This window comes from Perognathus longimembris, chromosome 3, assembly GCF_023159225.1.
Source record: "Perognathus longimembris pacificus isolate PPM17 chromosome 3, ASM2315922v1, whole genome shotgun sequence".
NCBI lineage: Eukaryota > Metazoa > Chordata > Mammalia > Rodentia > Heteromyidae > Perognathus > Perognathus longimembris.
Window position 1 is genome coordinate 1,105,319 of NC_063163.1, and position 20,791 is coordinate 1,126,109.

General features: G+C 49.4%; 1 protein-coding gene and 1 pseudogene across 7 annotated transcripts in view; one reads left to right on the forward strand and one right to left on the reverse strand.

Annotated features, from left to right (window-relative positions):
- Positions 1-20,791, reverse strand: part of Arhgef7 (Rho guanine nucleotide exchange factor 7) — a 98,213-nt gene that overhangs the window by 28,536 nt on the left and 48,886 nt on the right. For all 7 annotated transcript variants that reach the window (XM_048341073.1, XM_048341080.1, XM_048341074.1 and 4 more), the window contains 4 exons: positions 20,001-20,202; positions 10,377-10,465; positions 941-1,035; positions 635-730 (listed from right to left, as the gene is read on the reverse strand). In XM_048341073.1, the coding sequence (XP_048197030.1) occupies positions 635-730; positions 941-1,035; positions 10,377-10,465; positions 20,001-20,202 (482 nt within the window). The remainder of the gene's footprint in view (positions 1-634; positions 731-940; positions 1,036-10,376; positions 10,466-20,000; positions 20,203-20,791) is intronic.
- LOC125348100 lies at positions 6,608-7,837 on the forward strand (annotated as a pseudogene).

Sequence of the window (20,791 nt, forward strand, 5' to 3'; positions counted from 1 at the left end):
CACCCACCAGCCCCCCACTCGTGGAAGGAGGCGCGCGGGCTCCACTCAGAGTCTCTCAGCTCCCAAGGCCTTGGGAGTGGCTCACTTTCCAGTGTCCTGACTATCTTTAAAAACCTCCCTCATGGGCTTAGAGGAGAGAGGACGGAACTTGGAACACATCAAAGTTTAAATGAAATTAAGAAGTGTAAGGGTGAAACGTCCTATGAAAGTTCGCCATATGCCGTTACTTGTAAGATTTACACAAGTGAAACGCACTTCTAAAACCCGCAGTATGCTACGTGGCTATGACCTTTGACATGGTGCCAGCTCCCTGCCGTTGGAATACGACGTTGGTGCAAGCGAGCTTCCAGGGTCTTTCTGGAGCACCCAGGGCATGCAAGGTGACCCACCCATGGCCTCCCACTTCCCGCGGGAAACCTCCAAGTCACCACCCCAGTGAGGCCCGTCCACATCCAGTACACATCTCTATTACACACACTGCATCGTCTCAGGTGCGGGTGTTACCAGGACAGCTTAAATAACTGCATTTACGTCTTTAGAAATGTGAGTTCTAAAATGATGTTAAACGTGATCCTTTTGATTGGTACCAAATGCATTGATCTGAATTTTGCAAACTTTCAGTATCTTAACTTACTTGGTGCATTCTTCCAAAGACTGTACAAGTGTTTGTTGGAAAGAACATATCTCCTCTAGGTTTCCCATTAAATATGAAGTGTTTGTTGAGCTTAACCTAGAACCAAGAAAAATAACATTAAGAATGTAATTGGTCTCATTTTCATTCTCACAGCCCATTCCCAAACTCCTACTAAATTCTTAATCGACCAAACATCGCTGTGTCTAAGGCAAACTGGCACAGAGTTCATCCTCCATTCCCTGAAAGTCCAAGAGGCAGCCCAAGGCGAGGACCGCCTCAGAGTGTGCGACCTGCCGGTCAACTTACTTCTCACTGGTCTGCAGGGGCCGCAGGTAGGAGGACAGCACGGTCTGCAGCTCCTTGGAATACTCATTTTCTGTTTCTAGGATATTCTGTAGCACCTAGAATGAACGATGAGCAAGTGTTAGCTGACATTTCAAGTGAAAGTCAACACCAAGACTGACAAACCCAGACCAGGTCATCCTTATCACTCCACTCGTGTTCTGTCGCTCCTATAGAACACGCATGTGTCCAATGCTTACTAATAAGCCTCTGTGATGAAGTCTCACTATGACTTACAGACAGCTCCATACAGCTCATACATGCTTAGCGTCAGGGAAGAGTAAAATTTCATTCTCAGACTTGACCAAGGCCGAGTCTTTTTTTTTTTTAGGTCGGTTACTCAGGGCCTACTATGCACTGTCCCTGAGCTTTTGGCTCAAGGCTAGCACTCTACCACTCTAAGTTACAGCACCATTTCCAATTTTATCGTCGTTAACTGGAGATAAGAGTCTCACAGACTTTCCTGCCTGGGCTGACTTTGAACTGTGATCCTCAAGTCTCAGCCTCTTGAATAGCTACAATTACAGGCATGAGCCACTGGTGCTTGACTACCAAATTTATTTAGATTAAAAAGAAAATTTTAAGATAGGAACTGTAAGGTTCACCAGAAAGGAAACCCGCCACATGGTTTGAACAGAAAGGAGTTTATTAGGGGAAAGCAAACTGTCAGCCCATACAAGATGGAGGGGAAGAAGAAGGGAAAAAGAGAGAAAGGAGCAAGAGAGAGTAAGAGAGAAAAGGAAAGAGCGCGGGGACCGTGTTGAGCCGGATTACAAAGGAACAGGTGGGAGGTGTGGCCAGGTGGACTGGATGTGACCTCAGAGAAGGCGGCTTCATTTCTACTCCTAGTAGTCTGATACACTATTTTCAAGCTAGTGCTTAAGACCACTTCTATACTATTTCCCACCTAACAAGGCTAGGTACATTAGCTTGTACTGGGTGATAGAAAGGTTCTGCAGTTGTAAGATAAATACGTTTATCAAAGCTCACTCAATTATACTTTTAAACACCTACAAAGGCATTCAGGGAAGATGGAGGAATGAGGAATGGTGACTGAAAAGGTCAGAAATTCAGCCGCTGAGAGGTCACCAGACAGTCTGGAAGTGGTCAGGGTTTGGTGGTGAGAGGCATCAAATCTTCAACTTCCAAAACAAAACAAAATAACAACTTAAAAGGCAGCCAGGGAGAAAGGCAGCCAAACTTGGGCCCCTCCCCAAGGCCCAGGCCTGTGGTGCGGGCGTGACCTGCCCTCTGCCCCAGACCACAGACAGTGAGCCCTGTGGAAGAGGCACCAACCCCCACCACACCACACATCACAGCAGTGGCCGGCGCGATGGTGAGGGTCCGCCTGAACCCACACACACGTGGGCAGTGGATTCGGGCCAGGCACGAGGACGCCAGCAAGGGCAAACGCGGTGGGGGCTGGCTGAGGCAAGGCACTGACCACCTGCCATGGGTTCAGAGCTGACCCTCCTACTGGGAGTGAAGAGAACCCCCAGGAGGTAATCTGGGGAGGAAAAAACAACCGAGTACTGACTGAATTTGGGACTTCTTTGCTTAGCTTTGTGTTCGTGTAGTTTTTCAATCACCTCCGTCTCTCTACAAGCAGGGATGGCTTGAGTGGGCATCAGCACCGGGCTTAGGTGCTCTGGAGTTGGCTGCACTAGTGTTTAGGGATCGAGACACATCACCCCCCATCTTTGTTTTCTTCAGTGGAATGGAATGGTTTCTCTGATTTTTCTCTTTTAGTTTACACTCATCCCTTGTCCTTATTGCAATAGAAAGATTAGAATCACTCTGAATGCACTTAAACCTTCTTTATCCTAGACTTAACAAAAACGGACAGTAATCCCTACACAGTAATAGTGGGAGACCTTAACACACACTCTCACCAAAGAACAGGTCAACCAAACATCAGTAAAGAAGACTCTAAATTAAATGGCACCATAACCCAAATGGGCTTAATACATATTCTCAGCAGCCAACAGAACCTTCTCCAAAATATTCTAGGACATAGAAGCCTGAGCAAATACAAAAAAAAACCGATACAGCTCTGTATCCTATCTGAACACAATGGAATTAAATTAAAACTCAACAGCAAAAGATACTACAGAAAATACACTTTTGAACAACAGGTGAGTCACTGAAGAGATAATAGGGAAAAAGAAATTAGAAGTTTCTACAACCAAAAAAGAAAGAAATGAGGAGGGTGGGAAGAAATCTGAACTAATCACAGGAAGACAATGGCCAGAGTGATAAACACACCAAGAATGTCCAGTTTCCTGCCCATCGGAATACAAGTTTCAGTACTTCAGGGAAAGCCGCTGGTGAGAGAACCTTAAGTCCAGCTTCGTGTGTGGACACGATTAGGCAATCCGTCACCAGGAAGTGAAGCCCCGTGGACAGCTGGGGGGGTGGGGGTGGAACTGGCTGAACTGTGGAACTGTGGCCCTGTTCACAGCGGCCGCCGAACTCCGGGTTTGCCCTTGAATGGGCCGATTCATGGAGAGTGCGGCTGTGGAGGGACCATGGAGGGAGCTCATGCCTGCATAGGGAAATCGGATGACAATGCCATCCTTCTACAACGTAAGCACTGAGCACAAGGGTCAGAGGGTCGGTGAGCAGAGGACTCGCTGCGCTACAAGCCCGAGCACCAGAGACTACTTTAAGCCAGACCTGATCCTTCAAAAATGGGAAATGCAAGCAACCACAGCAGGCCTCCATCCAAGAGAAAAGAATACAATCCATAACGGACAGTGAAGGATAAAGCTCTTCTGCAACATTAGAAGGAAGATAAACAGGAGAGTGAGGTTCCATAGTTACAAATATTGCACACCTCCTTAGCAAGGCTGCCTAGCACATAAGTAAAAACACACAGCTATTTCTTCAGACACAGCAACATTTTCATGTGGTACAAGGAGGAAAAGATTGGCTGGAAAACATCACTCATGTGAGGTGAGGTTTCCTCCATCCTAGCACTAAAGCACAGAATGCACACGAGAAAGCTCCCGAGAGAGGGTACCACGCCACCGCCAGCACCGCCCCAATCCAGACTCCTCAGCCCGGGATGGCTTCATTGCCACTCCAAGTAGTCTGATACACTATTTTCAAGTTGGTGCTCAAGACCACTTCTATATTGTTTCCCACCTAACAAGGCTAGGTACATTAGCTCTCAGGCAAGCGTGCTCGTACACGCACACGCACGCAGACACAGACACACACGCAAGCACATATACACAGCCCGAGATCTGGCTCAATGGCCTTTGAGGCCTCCACCCTCTGGACCCTGCAGCCTCACTACCCTTCCTGACCCAAATGCACCTGCCATCACCTCTCCTCCCTCCGGTGCCTCCGGTGCCTCCGGCGCACGCTGGCTGCTGCAGGACCCCATGCGGCCGCACGGCCCGGACGCCAGTGCTCCCTCCCACCACAGCTGGGGCCCGGCCGGGAGAGGGGCCGTGCTCAGGCAGAAAGCAGCCTTTATGACCCACATGCTGAAAAGGCCAAAGCACAGGGACCCGCTGGCGTGGGCGGCCCTCGCGTCACAAGGCCCAGAGAGCTTGTCCACTCACACAATGGCGCCACACAGCAGGGCAGACGGCCCGGCAGCCTCCAAGCAAAGCCAAGCAGGAGGGCCTGGCACCAGCGCCCTGTTTCACAACTCACGTCCTTAAAGGGACACTCCACATCTCCACTGCACAAATGTCTCCAGCCTTCATGGCGAATGTGTCCTGTGTGCTCCTTACAAACACGTAACTGGTTTACGGGGGGGGGGGGGAGGGGTGGCGCTCAGCGGTGGAGCACTTGCCTCGCACACGCGGTGACTGTTAGAGCCGCTGCAGGTGTCGTGCACCAACACCACAGCGGCTGCAGGAGGAGGAGGGCGCCGGCTCTCGCGCCGGCTTCACCACCTCCTGCCCGGGTGAACGGGCTCATCTGACTGCCTCTTCCTCTTACACGGAGGAGTGCTCCTGGAATAGGACACTTACTCTACCATGTGCATTCCTGCTCTGAAAATGCAGGAGACACTCTAGCAACCCCCTGGCCAACCTCCCAACCCAAATGTGGCACCATGCAGAGACTCTTCCTCTTCGGCGGCATCGGCAGGAGGTCTGTTGGGGAAGCCTGCAATTCTTCAGCACCCATGAAAACATGGGTCAGACAGGAAGGAGGCATCAGGAAGACTTCTAAGATCACGGGTTTTAAAAAGAATCTTAGTCAAAGTGGAAGAAAGCAAGTGAACAAAAGCTCAAGATAAAAAGATGTAAGCCAGGGACGTCTGCTCCTCTGTGCCGCTCCTCCCTGAGCAGCACACGGCGGTGCGGGGAGGGAAGGGCAGGTCTGGCGCTTCTCTGGAGCGCGGGAGGTGCGGAGCACTGCATGCCTTCCTATGCCACTGCCTGTCGATGATGTTCCAGAACCACCCTGCCTTCCCTGATGACACGAGTGATCGGGAGAACAGGGCAGAGGAAACCCATGGAGTAACATATCGTTACTAGTCAGCATGGAACACCTCCTGCTCTGGGGACAAGGACACCCTCAGGGCGCACAGAGGCGACACAAGAGCGTCACCCACCCCAGGGACGTACGTCCAAAACCAGCCAGGCCAGGTCACAAACTTGATCTCTCACAACTGCTACGTCTCCTGTAACTGTGTGATCTCAGCCAGTGTAGCAATTAGCTGTCTGATTTTAGGGCCTTGCTGTTCAGGGCTGATATACAGAGGATCACAGTTCAAAGCCAGTCTTAGGCAGTAGAGCCCATGAGACTCAGTCTCCAAAACAACTGGCAAAAAACAAGGCTGGAGGAAGGCTCAAATGGTAGAGCATTAGTCAGACAAACAAGCTGAGTGTGAGATCCCTGAAGTCAAACCCTAGTACTATCTCAAACAAGGAAGAGTTTCTAAGAGAGAGGAGGACGTGGTCCACACAAAGGAAGGGGGCACAGTGTTGATGAGCAGGGCAGGACAAGGCACAGGGATCTGTTCACACGGCGAGGGAGAAAGAAAACGGTGACGAGAGCAAGCTCCAATGACAAGGCAGGAGAGCTGAGAAGGAGCCACTATGTCCACACATTCACTTGAGCAGACGTGGACAACCGTCCTGTGATTCTGCTCACGGCCAGCTTTCCCAGTACTGTGGACAGTGCTTCCAGCACTACCGGGACCCAAGGAACACTTGCTAAATTGGCTTCCTGTGTACTAAGAAGAGGGAGCAACTCAGAGTCAATGCTTAGGGGAAGGCTGGGCCCACAGAGAAAAGGCACAAGACTTGGTAAAAAGCAATGCGCAGACTCCTATTCAAGTCCGCTATACCACTTCTTATCACTTGATAAAGGGTACAGAAATGATGCACTCACTTGAGCCCGCTGCTATGATGTCAAAAATGCAAATATAAACCTTCGCATCTCCTGACCGTGAATAAAAAAACAAAGGGGCGCCCGCGCCCCCCGCCCCCGTGATCTTCCGAGGGGTGGTGGGGCACGCTGCCGCTCCGTCCTGCCCTCGGAATTGTGTGCCCCGGGGACTCCGGCCGGGGCGCGCACCCTCCTAGTGGAACTACTCAGCCAACTTTTGACAACCTAAGTGGGAATAAAGGGTAGCATTTCTGAGGAAATGAAAATGAACAAATCATCTCTGCTTTTCAGAAGAGAGACTCTGTTGAATGTACATGTGTGAAGACTGCATCATCCTGCCTCTAGTACCAGCAGTTTGTGTATTCTCTGATCAATGGGATTCACAGGAAGTGCTTAAGTACCAAACGAAATGAGCCCGGGTCGTGGAAAATATGACTTTTACATCGGTCTGGGATTGGCTATGACCTCCAGCATTTTCATTGGAGGGAGTTTCATTTTGAAAAAGGCCCTTTGCGACTTGCCAGAAAAGGTTCCATGAGAGCAGGTCAGGGTGGACATGCATATCTTAAAGAGTGGTTGTGGTGGGCTGGACTACTGTCAATGGGAGCGGGTGAGGTGGCCAACTTCGCTGCGTAAGCGTTTGCACCAGCCACCCTGGTGATAAGTGCCATTCTTTCTTCATATTTTCTAAATGAAAGACTTAATCTTCATGGGAAAACTGGGTGTTTGCTAAGCATTCTGGGTCTACAGTAATGGTCATCCATGCTCCAAAAGAAGAAGAGATCGAGACCTTGAATGAAATGTCACATAAGATGGGTGATCCAGGTTTTGTGGTCTTTGCAACTCTCGTGGTCATTGTGTCCTTGATACTGATCTTCGTGGTGGGACCTCGCCATGGACAAACATCCTCGTGTGCATCACAGTCTGCTCTGTGATTGGAGCATTTCCCGTCTCCTGTGTGAAGGGCCTGGGCATCGCCATCAAGGAACTGCTGGCTTCAAAGCCAGTGCTGCAGCATCCCCTGGCCTGGATCTTGCTGCTGAGCCTCGTGGTCTGTGTGAGCACACAGATCAATTATTTAAACCGAGCCCTGGACAGTTTCAACACGTCCATCGTGACGCCCATCTACTACATGTTCTTTACCACTTCGGTTCTAACGTGCTCAGCCATCCTTTTTAAAGAGTGGCAGCACATGCCTGCTGATGTCATTGGGACCCTGAGTGGCTTCCTCACCATCATTGTGGGGATATTCTTGTTGCATGCCTTTAAGGACGTCAGCTTTAGTCTTGCAAGTCTGCCCGTGTCTTTTCGAAAAGATGAAAAAGCAGTGAATGGCAATCTCTCTAATATGTATGAAGTTCTTAATAATAATGAAGAAAGCTTACCCTGTGGAGTTGAACAACACACAGCTGAAAATATCTCCCAGAGAAATGGAAATCTCTCAGCTTCTTAAGAAAGATACAACTAAAAGGCTAATCTAGAATTTGGTTATAAAGTGATTTTGAGTATAAGGATGCGTCTGAAAAAGCATTCATTGTCTTCAGTGCTTCTCTAAAGACAATCTTTTTTAAAAGTTTCATTCATTTGGACCAAGAAATTACTTTTCTTATATTTAAACAATGGTAGTTTAAATGAGGTCACTTAAAATGACCCCAGTACATGGCTGATTTCTATTAATATTGTATTATTGTAGAGGTATTTTACATTTTGATTCTCCAAAATCTAAATGCACTAATACAATTTTAAGTCTATAAAAATGCTTTATTTTTTCATTGGTGATGAAAGTCTAAAATGTGTATTTGTCATCCTAGCCTGCCAGTCCCTGACTATTCATGACTTCTTGATTGTGAAAAAGAACAAAATTATCCCAATACATTAGCCTCTGGTTTACCTTACTATCACATGGACTCCTGGTTGGTGAATTGATTTTGAAATACAGAGCTATGATTGAAATACAGGGCTATGAGAATCTTCAGTTAACGAGAATCCTTCATTTTACCACTGAAGGACACTCGTTAACAAAGCAGTAAGGGCAGGGCCTCATTCAGGGCTGCGTTTCTTGAGTGGCCCTGTGCCAGTGATGTGCCCGCAATGTCTCGCTTCCTGTGTGCTTTAGGAAGGTCTCCCTTGCTCATTCAGCATGCCCTGTGTGTTTAGGACTGCAGCCTCACTGGGTTTAATTAATTCTTGGTTAATCCTTGGTTTGTGATCCTGGCAACTGACCATTTTACATCAACTCTTATACTTTCATAATGAGTTAATATTATATCGCAGACCTTTTAACGACACTGGGAAATGAAATCAGAAGACCGGGTGTGATTAAATTAGCTCATGAAAAGACAATGGAACAAAAGCCCAGCAGATACGTAGACTCCAGTGTTCATGAAATATGCTATCTTTGTACCAACTACTTGAAGGGTTTTTTTTACTATTACCTATTTTTGTCCTTCAGGAAATATTTATGAAAAAAATACTTGTGGAAAATTTCAAATCCATACAAATAGGGCAATAGACAGCATAACAAGTTCTGCCTAGCTTTGAAACATACCCACTTAGTCAACGATTGGCTACTATAGAAAGTATCAACAACTCCGACCTGTCCTTCTGGGCTGCTCCTGTCTGTGCCTGCATGGCGGGTGGATGGCTCATGGGGCTGAGCCCACCCGGTCTCCTGTGGCATAGGTGCACACCAACTTCCATAAAGTCAACGAAACAAATCCATTCTCTACAGCTTTGATTTCTGGTGGCACTCCAAGAATCTAGTACATTTTTTTGGCTGCTATCTGCTATCTCCTCCTCCCACCCCCACCCCCCGCAAGGTCAAACAGGTCCTCTCAGTTGTATGCAAGGTCAGTGCTCTACCACTGGGTTCCCCTCATGCAGATTTTAATACCATGGGTATACTTTTAAAATTCCATACATACATTGTATATGTTTTATGTACTGTATATCTTGCCTTGCTCATAAAATTGCAACTCTCAACTGAGTCTCCTCATTGAAAATGCATAGGTTAATATTATCTAACATTTTGTAGCTCTTGAAATAATGTATATAAGTACTTTAATTGGCCTATCATTAAGCCTTAGGAAATATAATAAAGTAACTTTTTTATTCTAAAAAAAAAAAAGCAAAACAAAGGGGGGAGGGCAAAACAAATGCACATTTCCATAGAATTCACAACAAACATGTTTAGCAAGCTTACACCAACAACTCAAAAGTTTTTAATTTTCTAAACACAGAATATTATTTTCCACTTTTGTAGCATGTATAATTGTTCAGGGACAGAGGAGACATGTGTATATACATATATATACTTACCACAGATACTTCGTTATTAATTATATTACTACTATAGATACTTTTAAGCTCATAAACTGAGTGTGTTAAGTTTCAAAATGCAGCCAAACATCAGGATGCAGAAATGCCAGTCTTCACCACGTATAAAGTTCAGACACGCTGAAGACTGGTGACTCCGTCTATAATTCTAGCTACTCAGAAGCCTGAGATCTAAGAATTGTAGTCTGAAGGCCAGTCTGGGCTGGGAAGGCTGTGAGATTCTTACCGCCAATAAACTACTCAGAAAAAGCCAGAAGTGGCACTGTGGCACAAGTAGTAGAGCACTAGTCCTTCGCAAAAAGGAGCTCAGGGACAGTGCCACAGGACTGGCCCCAAAAAACAACAGTTCAGACACTAATTCCATGCTATCAACATAGAAGCTGCAATCTTCAGAAAGACTACTGACCTGAAGCACTTACAATCCGCTCTACACGTGAATCCAATGCACTTGGTGCATGTGAGGTTTTAAGATAGCGCGCCGCATGTCTTAACATGCCATTTGTACAGGCATGTAATGCTGGAGGGATGGAGCCACCATACTGTGCTGGGCAAGAGCGGGGCGAAGCTCCAAACACACAAGGTTACAACAGCAGCAGGTTCCAGTTAATGGAGAATGGACGGAGGAGCTGCAGACCACGGCTACAGACCTGCGGGGCCATCACATCACGGAAGGGCCTGTCACGGTCCACACGACTGCCCCACTACTCACCACGTTGTAATAGCTCTTGTTGATGGCAGTTGTATCAAACCCTTTGGGAGGGCTCTTCAGCGATCCCGATTTGGGTGACACTGGCTTTTCTGGAATAAAAACAGAAGTTTTATTGACCCACACCAGAAACAACAACATGCACGGCATCCTATACTACGGTTACTCACCCTCCGGCCCCAACCAAGCAACCAGCCCAAGGGGGCAGGGAAGGACCTAGCCTCCGCCTCAGACTCTGCACACCCTAGGCTGATCCTGTGCCCCGACCTGGAGTCGGGGGGCCTGAGACCATACTGCCCACGAGTGCAGCCACTGAGCCACACAGAGAGCGCCATCCTGCCACGAATACAAAGTACAGCCAAGCCAAACTGGAGAAAATGCTGGCAAATGTGTAATACTGAAACACTGAGACCCACTGTTCTGCCCTGTAGAGACTGAGCACTCAATACAAAGGCTCTCAAAACAAGTAGGAGAAGGATGAAAGGGGTGCTGTTGATGACAATTCATAGTATTGTTAAACTCCTTTGTTAAATGGCAACTCCTTTGTACAACCACTTAATGGTAATTTTTAAAAAGTAAAAAACCCAAGCAGGGCATGGCTCAAGGCTTTGGAATAACCACCACACAGGAGACAGACAGACAAGGAAAAGGGGCAAACACGGAGAAAATGGCTTGGACTGAAGAACCGCCCACCCAGGCCCAACGACGATAGCGATCAAGATTACAGTGAGGTATCAATCAAAGGATCTCAAGAGCCACTTTCTCATTCAACTCCACCCAACAGACCCTTCTCAAGAAGTAGCTGCTGAGCACAAGCTGGGTTATGTGCATGCATCGCTGGCTCTCTGGGGTAAGCAGCAGTGTGCAGGTATAAATGCAGGGCTCTAGGGGTGGGTGGGGTGAGTCTACCAGTGGTTTCAAGGATGTGGATCACTGTGGATCATGTGAAGCGCATGTGCCTGTGTTTTAACACTGGCTCTCTGGGATAAATACCTATGTGGTAGATTTTAATAGTTCCTGTAAGGTCCACCCCGGGGAGGGCTCCGTGCAGATGCCCCCACCTGTGGAAGTCTGCGCCCAGGACCTGAGTTACCTAGGTAACCGGCACGCCTGGAGGCAGTGACCTCCTGCTTCTCTGAGGTCACATCCAATCCACCTGGCCACACCTCCCACCTTTCCCTATATGATCCGGCTCAACACAGTCCTCACTCTCTTTCCTTTTCTCTCTTGCTCTTTTCCCTTCTTCCTTCTTCCTTTCCCTCTGCCTCCCCTCACCTCCATCTTGTGAGGGCTGGCAGTTTGCTTTCCCCCCAATAAACTCCTTTCTGCCTGAACCATGTGGTGGGTTTCCTTTCTGGTGAACCTTACAGTTCTGTGGCTAGACGTCTATCATTGGCAAGTGAGCAGTTAAAGCCCGTGGCTCTGCCTGTGAGTCTGTCTTCTGTCCATCACTGCTTCTCTGGAGCTACAGAGGCAGAACAGCAAAAGCACAGTTTGGGAGGATGGCGGAGGGGAGATGCTCTTCCACGTTCTCTCCTGGCCTCTGCAAACAAGAACCCCTCTGTGTAAGCTGCCACTGCCGAGAGGGGGTGAGTGGCACCTGTCCACAGTCTCCTTTTAGACCATCCTGCCTCCCCACACCTCAGGAGAGAGTTCTGGGAGAATCTCCCCACCAAGCGCTCCCAGGCCTCGGGTTGCATGCCAACTGCCTGGTCAGAAGCTGCAGTGCCTTGTGGGCCACAGAACCCCACCCGGTTGTAGTAGCTTGCCGAAATCCTCAGCAGCGCCTCAACACTGAGCAAGACAGGAACAAGCGCTCTTCAAACCCGCAGTCTCCTGAGGAGGAGATCCAATCTGTTCTTACTCAGATTTGCATGCAGCTAAAACTTAACTGCAGAAGGGAAAACCACAACGCGTTTCACGTGAGAGGGACATGGGTGTGCCACGATGCCACCTTCCCATGCCCATCCCACCCAAGCTGTGTTCGCTCGCCGGCCTACGCTCACAACATTCTGTAGCCAGCCATGGTCCATCCCATTCTTTGCCGACTCAGCGTCCCGGATCCCAGACTCCCTCCTGTTGGGTTTCCACTGTCACTTCTCCCATGCCTCTCCCCAATTCTTTGTGAGTGTGCTGAGAGGGCCCCTCCTGATCTCTGAAAATGTTGTTTTTGTCCCAGCTCGGCACAGCAATCCACAGCTAGGTGTGAAAATAGATCACGTGTATCGACCTAACTAACATCAACCTCGTTAGTATTTTACGTCCTTTTTTTCTGGAGGCCACCTCACCAGGCACACCCCAGAAGCAACAGCAGTTCACCCACCAAGACTGCAGTGCCCATCTTGCCAGAGGACACACCTGATGAGACCATAACTTCTTGATCTTGTTTAATGTCTACACTACATTCCAATCCCCTGTGTGTCACAGTGGCTTTCGTTGTGTTCAGGTGCCCAGAGAGGGCACTGCAAACGGGGCGCGCTGGCCGCCGCTTCCCTGCCTCAGTGCCCGCACGTCCCACAGGGGCGCTTCCTGTGTGGAACCCTCTCGGCTTCCCACTGCCGGGCTCCCCCACTCCCTCAACAGTGGCTCAAGTGCCTGCCGAGTAAACGCTGCTGTCACTTCAGGACCAGAAGGAGATGTAGAGACTGTGACAACACAGCACGAACACACACGCCAGCAGATCAAGCAGAGTGAGCATGGGCAGAAAGGAAGGGTCCAAGTAAAAAACAACAACAGGACACCCATACTGGCCAACTGCTGATGAAATAGGAAATAAGACTGAACCTCATTACTTAGCACTACCAACAAGAACATTCAGCAGAAGGCAGAGCCCTATAATACAGCAAGGAAAAAGTTCCGGAGGAGGAAAGGGGACTGGGGAGCTCGAGTGGAGGGAAAATGGTTCGGAGCCAGCATGGCCGAGGGCTGGGGAGCAGCTCCAGGGAAGGCGGCGGGGCTGCCGAGCAGGGCCTGCAGGTCTGGGGACCAGGCCTGGTGTCCGGTAATCACAGCACACACGCTCTTCCCTCCCACCTGCGGAAGCCCAGGTCTGTAGGACAGAAAATAGAACTTAAGAAAGACTCCAGTTCTAGCAACCTGGCTCCCGCCTGCTCCAGGTAGCTTGTTCTGCGCTGAGCCCTGGAAATGAGGGTGCTCATCACCGTCACCCAAAGACAGCGAGTGACACGGGCCACCACGCACCACGCCGTGAGGCCCATTCGTGTGTAAAGGAGTCTCAGGGGCTCCTCACGGGATCCATGGATGCATGTGTATCCACAAGAATCCTCCAGGCCCTGAGTGCTTTCAGAACATTACCATCGCGTGCAAACATCCAGAGCCCGCCCACAGCAAAGGGGGAAGGGCCGCAGCAAGCACGGGCACGTGCCAGTGACCCAGTGACTGGGGGAGGGTGAGCCAGGCTTCATGAGACCTCCCAGTCCTTCTCCCGGCCAGCCCACACCGCATCCCATTCTGCTCCTCCACGCCTGTGCTGGAAAGAGACAGCAGAGAGCTCTGAAGAGTGACCAACGGAAGGACTGGCAAAGGAGGTGCTGCTCACCATGGGTCTGGGAACGACAGTCCCTCTAAGTTGGCACAGGCACTGTTCAGCACAGGCGTGAGTCACCGGCTTACGCTAGCCAGCGCCCAAGTTCACACTTCTGAATTCAGCAGTAGGGCCTGCTGCTGGTTCTCCCTCCCTGCCTTCTCCTTGAACAGGAAGAGTCTCTACTATGTGCTCGGGAATGTATAAAACACACCTATACTACTTGTATGTACAGAACGCACTAGGAACCTATGAGTTTTACACAGAAAGTAAATGCTAAGGAATAGTTATACACCTTCCATGAAACTGTACATATCAAGAATAATGTATAAGGGCTGGGAATGTGGCTTAGTGGTAGAGTGCTTGCCTTGCATACATGAAGCCCTGGGTCTAATTCCTCAGTACCACATAAACAGAAAAAGCCAGAAATGGTGCTGTGGCTCAAGAGGTAGAGTGCTAGCCTTGGGCAGAAAGAAGCCAGGGACAGTGCTCAGGCCCTGAGTTCAAGCCCCAGGATTGGGAGGGAGGGAGAGAATAATGTATAGTATTTTTACAAAAATATATATGATACCAATTAAAAATCTTTGGAGCTTAGAAATGGTGGCTAAGCCTATAACGTAGGTACTCAGGAGGCTGAGATCTGAGGATCACAGAAGACAAATCTTAGACACTCATCTTCAATTAACCATCGACGAGCTGGAGGGGTGGCTTAAATGATAACAGTGGCTGAGGAAGAGGTGAGGCCTAGTGAGAGTTCAAGCCCCAGTGTGTACACGTACGTACACACACACACACACACACAAAAGTTGGTGTGTTTATAAGACAGGATCTTGGTGTGTAGCCCAGACTGGCCTTGAACTTGCCATCCTCCTGCTTCAGCCTCCTAGCTGCTAGCCCTATAGGCATGTAACACAAAACCTGGCCAACTAAAGATTCTTATACAGAACCACGCAAGACACTGGTCTCCAAAATTAAATTAAGTAAAACAAGAAACCATACTCAAGTCAAGAGCAGAAAGACAACAATGAAACTCACAAGAACATTTCTAAATCAAGTCACAAGAGGACAGCAATCCGTACCGATGAGAAAACTAGGACTGTAAAAAGCATTTTATCTGCAGAAAAGCAGCCTGAAAATATCACTTTCACATTGGCTTTGGTTTCACTTGCACAATGAGTATGTGTAAATCAATGCAAAAATGTAGCACCTAAGCCCCCACATGGAGGGATGAGGTCTGAATGATGATAAAATGATCCTCACAGGCTTCCAGTCAAGCCTGGCCCACTCTTGTTTGCAGAAAATTAAGTCCCAGTTAAGAAAGCCTGTGCCAAAATCAGAAAACTACATAAACCACTGAAACAGCACAATATTAAAATGCAACTTTCATCTACAATTCTAACAGCCATGGAAAGTGGCAGGATAAAAATGGGTTTCATGCTGCTTTGCTTCAACTGCCAGCACCTTTTCTTACAATACTTGCAGGAAATTTGGAGAAGGCAAGTTGTTCTGAAGGTTATTCCCTTAACTTACCATCAAATAAAAAATATTCAGCAAAATGGCACAAAGGAGTCAATGCAGTAATATTTTTTGTATTATTAAAAAATTTCCAAATAAACAACTCAGGAGGTCTCAACTTGGCAGAAAAACTCTGAATTGAATATGAATTTAATGTAGCGTTCTGCAAACAATTCTTTTTCCAGTGGTGAGAGGCAAATCCTCAGTCCCACACCAAGTACACAAGGGCTCTGCCACGGAACCCCACCCCCACCCCACAAGGCACCCACAACACACAACGCGTCAGAGACCCAGATACACCGGTCCTGAGACAACACTTCCAGACACAACTCTGGCCTCCCCAGGGCCTTCTGCCACAGCCAGCATTGGGCCCACACTCCATGCCAAGCAGGGGCCTGACACACACAGGGCACACGATGTGTGCATGCTGTGAAATAAGCAGCTGCCAGAGACAACACGAAGGACATCCAAGTCCGCTGAGAAACCGCCCGGAGGTCGCCTGGGGAGGGTCCCGGCCCGCACGCCCTTGGCTGTCATTTCTTACACTGCATTAGCCAAAGCCCACAGATGGATTACTAACTTGCATGGCAAGTAAAAACCCTTTCAGTGCACACTCGTGAAGGCAATTCAGAAAGCAAGCAAGCCAGCCACATGGTGTGCAAGGAGCTCACGGGATCCCCGCCCCCCGCCCCCCGCAGCTCCATTCCAGTGACACAGCGCCTGCCAGCTCGGCCGCCCCTGGCCCTGCACGAGTGGTGAGCCGCTTGCCTGACAGAGCACGCTGTGCTCTGCTGACCCAGGAGGGCCCTCCGCGAGTGACGTCACTCTCCTGCCTGCTGCTAGCCTAAAGATTAACCTTTAGTGACCATCCTTAAGAGCTCAGTCGTACTGGGCCTTCCGGGGCTCAGTGGGCACCGAGGGTGCAGGTGAGGAATACTACACGGCACACTACAGAGCAAACCCAGCCAAAGAACCTTGGCTACATTGATTTTAGGATAGAAAGCTGAAAATTGCTTTTTTATTATCATCATTAGTAACTGCAAAAATATCAACAATGAGCTGCTCCCTCACACTCCATGGAAGGGCACCGAGTCCCTGGCACGGGAAGCAGCGCATGGCACCCAAACCCATCCTGGCTCAGGTAGACAGCCCCGCCCTCAGGAAAGCTTGCCTTGTAATCTTTTAATTTTACAATGGTGACAGCAAGACATAGCCCGTAGAAATTTACTTGGGTACATTTGTTCTTTTCCCAGACCTGGGATTTTCCTTCTCCCACCACCCCCCCCCCCACCTCCATCCCTCTTCTCCCGTTGTCTCCCTCTTTCTCTTCCCACTAGCAGGGTAGCTCAGGTGTCCTGAGCACATTTAAAGGAGCCTAGGAAGAGCCACGATCTTCACCAACCCAGCGCTCTTAAGGGACTTACAATATTGCAAATTAGATGTAATCCAATCCTAAATTGAGGAGTATCTATGCTGAACAGGTGTGAAAATGGCTTGAGCAGGTTCTCACGCAACCAAGTTCATGACGGTAAAGTCACAAGAGGCCAGACGCAGGAACCCAGGCCAATGGATAAACAAATGCACAACACTCACAAGGACTATCACTGAGTCTTTTAAGAGGTAAGTCATGCCAAGCGCAGCTGGTTCGTGCCTGTAGTCTAGCTACTCAAAAGGCTGAGATCTGAGGACTTCAGCTCAAAGCCAGCCTAGGCAGGTGATACAGAGGGGAAGGAAGAAGGGAAAAAGAGAGAAAAGAGCAAGAAAGAGAGAGAGAAAAGGAAAGAGTGTGGGGACTCGTGGTGAGCTGGATTACACAGGGAAAGGCAGGAGCTGTGGCCAGGTGGATTGGATGGGATGTCAGAGAAGGAGGGAGTCACTGCCTCCAGGCGTGCTGGTTCCCTCATTAATGCAGGTACTGACGTAGACTTCAACAGGTGGGGGGCACCTGCATGGAGCCCACCCAGGTGTGGACTTTACATTCCGGCCTTTTAATAATTATGAAAAAGGGAGCTGACTCTCTCTGGCTACTTCCTGCTGACAAGGGGTGTCAACCTTAGGGTTAAAAGGACACGTGGCCCCTCTGGGAGAAGACAAGCAGTAGCTGTCCCTTGGTGGTAGATGCCAATCCTTGAATGAAGCCTGGAAGAAGTCTCATGAGGCAAGGGCTCTATCTTATTAGGAATTGACCACAAATACTCATCAGAGTTATTTCTAGAAAACTGCCCACCTTTTCCTTTGGCTTGTGGAGATTAAACCCAGAATGGCTAGCCTTTGAGAGGGAACCTGGGGGGGGGAGGGTTCCTGGAACCCAGCCTGCGTTGCACTCTCATAGGCACAAGCCGAAAGGTTGGGCCACTGACACCAATTTTCTAACCTGTGAGGCGTTTTGACTTTACTTTATGGAGTAGTCTGGTGAGAACACAGGAATCTATAAGGACGTAGATGGGGTCCACAAGGACACAGACCTACAGTCAAATTCTCGATTCAGGCATCCCTGAAATGAGAACAGGCTGGCCACAAAGGCAGAAGGGGTCTCTCTGGTGTGGTCAGTAAGAGGACCTGGTGAAGGTGAGAAGTCTGAAGTGAGTTTCCTAGGGCTTTTGGCAGTTTGGTCCGGGGAGGGGCAAAGAGGTGGATTAACCCTCAAGAAGAGGGGATCCAGCGACTCCTGACTGTCCCCTTCCGAGTCAAAGCACCAGATGTAAGGTTCGCCAGAAAGGAAACCCGCCACATGGTTCAGACAGAAAGGAGTTTATTGGGGGGAAAGCGAACTGTTAGCCCACACAAGATGGAGGTGTGGGGAGACAGAGGGGAAGGAAGAGGGGAAAGAGAAAAGAGTAAGAGAGAAAAGGAAAGAGAGCGAGGACTGTGTTGAGCCGGATCATATAGGGAAAGGTGGGAGGTGTGGCCAGATGGATTGGATGTGACCTCAGAGAAGGAGGTCTCCAGGTGTGCCAGTTACCTAGGTAACTCAGGTCCTGGGCACGGACTTCAACAAGTGGGGGGCATCTGCAGGGAGCCCTCCCGAGGATGGACATTACAGTGGTAATGGTGCTGGTATTTGATTTTTCATTTCTTTATTGTTAAAGTGAAGTACAGAGGTGTTACAGTTTCATACGTAAGGCAGTGAGTACATTGGTATTTGTTTTTGCTTTGGCTTTTTCTTTTCTTTTTAGGTGGGAGTAAGGGGGGTACAAAAAGAGGGAGAGAGGGTGAACAATGCAACTGTCATATTCAGTATACATTATGTGGAAAATGAACTATGTAACCTGTAAGTAGAGACCAAAAGAAGAGGTGACATTATCCAAAAAAAAGAGATGTACTCATTACCTGACTTTTCAAACAGTAACCCCTCAGTACAACACCTTAATAATCACATTAAGATTATGTATATATTTTTTAAAAGCAGAGTCTCAATTGCCACTCAGGAGCCTCAAGCGTGCAGACACCACAGAGCCTGCTGCACACCTCAGCAGAGCCAGGGAGGCCTGGGCCCTGTGTCCACACCACACCACACAGCAGAGCCAGGGAGGCCTGGGCCTGTGTCCACACCACACAGCTCGACCCTGAGGCTGCCCCCCTGCCCCGCACGGCACTCAGGCTCCACACTTCCTTCTTCTGTTCCACTCACCAGCTTGCTCCTGAATCAGCTCTCCCAGGGCAGAATCGGAGGAATGGTGTCGCACAGACATTCTTCAAGTTCAGGAGCAACACACATAGCTCCTCAGAGCCCCCAGCTCTGCCGCTGCCTGCCCACGCTTCCCTTTATGACTCCATCCCTGACATCACCTCTACCTCACACAGCTCACAAGAGCACCCACAGCCACGTAGAACACACACGTGGTCCAAGGGAAGACTGCCCGTCTCTGAAGAGCCGCTTCTCCGTGTTTAAAGCAGGTCGATGGTTACTCAGGAAAAAGAATGGTACTGAGTGTGGTGAGCACAGAGCACAGAGGCCGGGCACTCACGTCCCCCACAGGCCTACAGGACTTCAACAGCCACACCCTGGCCACGCAGACCGCAGCCTAGCCGTGATGCAAATGTGCCAGTAAACACTAGCCTGACCCATCAGTCTTGAGCAGTCAGTAAAACAGTGTCAGCCACAGAAAACACAGAGAGGGGGAGATACAGAAAACGGCCGAAACTGCACTACCTACTCATTGTACCCAACCGGCCCACGTACCGACAGTGGTGACGACTGAATAGAACCTGAGCATCGCACATCTGAGTCCTGAAAGGATAAAGGTGTCAACAAGCACCGCGGCGGCAGCACTAAGACCCGACCGCCAGGCACAGAGGTGCCCCTCAGTCACCTGGCCCAGAGTTCCCACACCGACCCGGGCAACACGGCAAGACCTCATCTCACGCAAAGAACCAGCAAACAAGCACAGCAACGGCGGCAGAGATGCGTCTCCTCGCATCTGGGGGGAGACTCGGGGGGAACGGAAGGCAGAGCTCGCTTGTAATCACGGAGCCCTCCCTCGTGGCTTCCCGATGTGAGGGCAGGGTGGGCCAGGCGGCCCAGGCTCGCTGGGGGCAGCTGAGGAGGCACGGGCTCCGTCTCTTACCACTGGGCTTGATCTCGCGCACGTAGTTGCTGGGGAACCAGCCGGTCCTGCCGTTGTGGGTGCCCTCCCACCAGCCTCCTTCCTCCACCCGAGTGACATGGATGACGTCGCCCTTGGTGAAGGACAGCTCGTCTTCGTTGGTCTGCTGGAAGTTAAACTTGGCTCGCACGACCAGCTGACTGTTGCTGTTATCAGTCATGTCCTAAAAGATGAGTGGGGGGGAAATGAGACAAATCAGATCATACTACTATTATGAAGCTAGCCAAAAATTGGTAATGCCTAAAGCATTCAAAATGCAGCAAAGTCCCCATTTCCCAGGGTCCCTTCGCCGTCAGCAGACCTCCGTCCCTCCACCCTTGTGAGGCCTCGTTCTGCCACTGCTGTAACGCGTGCCACACACCTCACACCATCTGCACACGCTCTCTCACACAGCACACTGCATACTATGCCATCCCACAGTGGGAGACTGGGCCGTTCTTTACCTAGGCTTCCATTATGAATTTTAGGTTACTTGAGTATTTTTCTAATACGGCAATGCAGTATTTTTCTTACCTCCCAAAACAAGGCTACAGTAAAAATACAGCCACCTTTGAAGACACCTATGAATAAGCCTAGATGCTAAATTCTGGTCAGGGCACAAGAATAACGTATATTTCTGAACCGTATAAATATTAGTATGTTTCTCCACAGCCCTCCAAAATGTTCTACAAAGTTACCAACAAACAACCTGCCATGCCCACCAACAATATCTAAGAATTTTTTCTTTGCCAAACTTGCACTAGCCCTGGAGA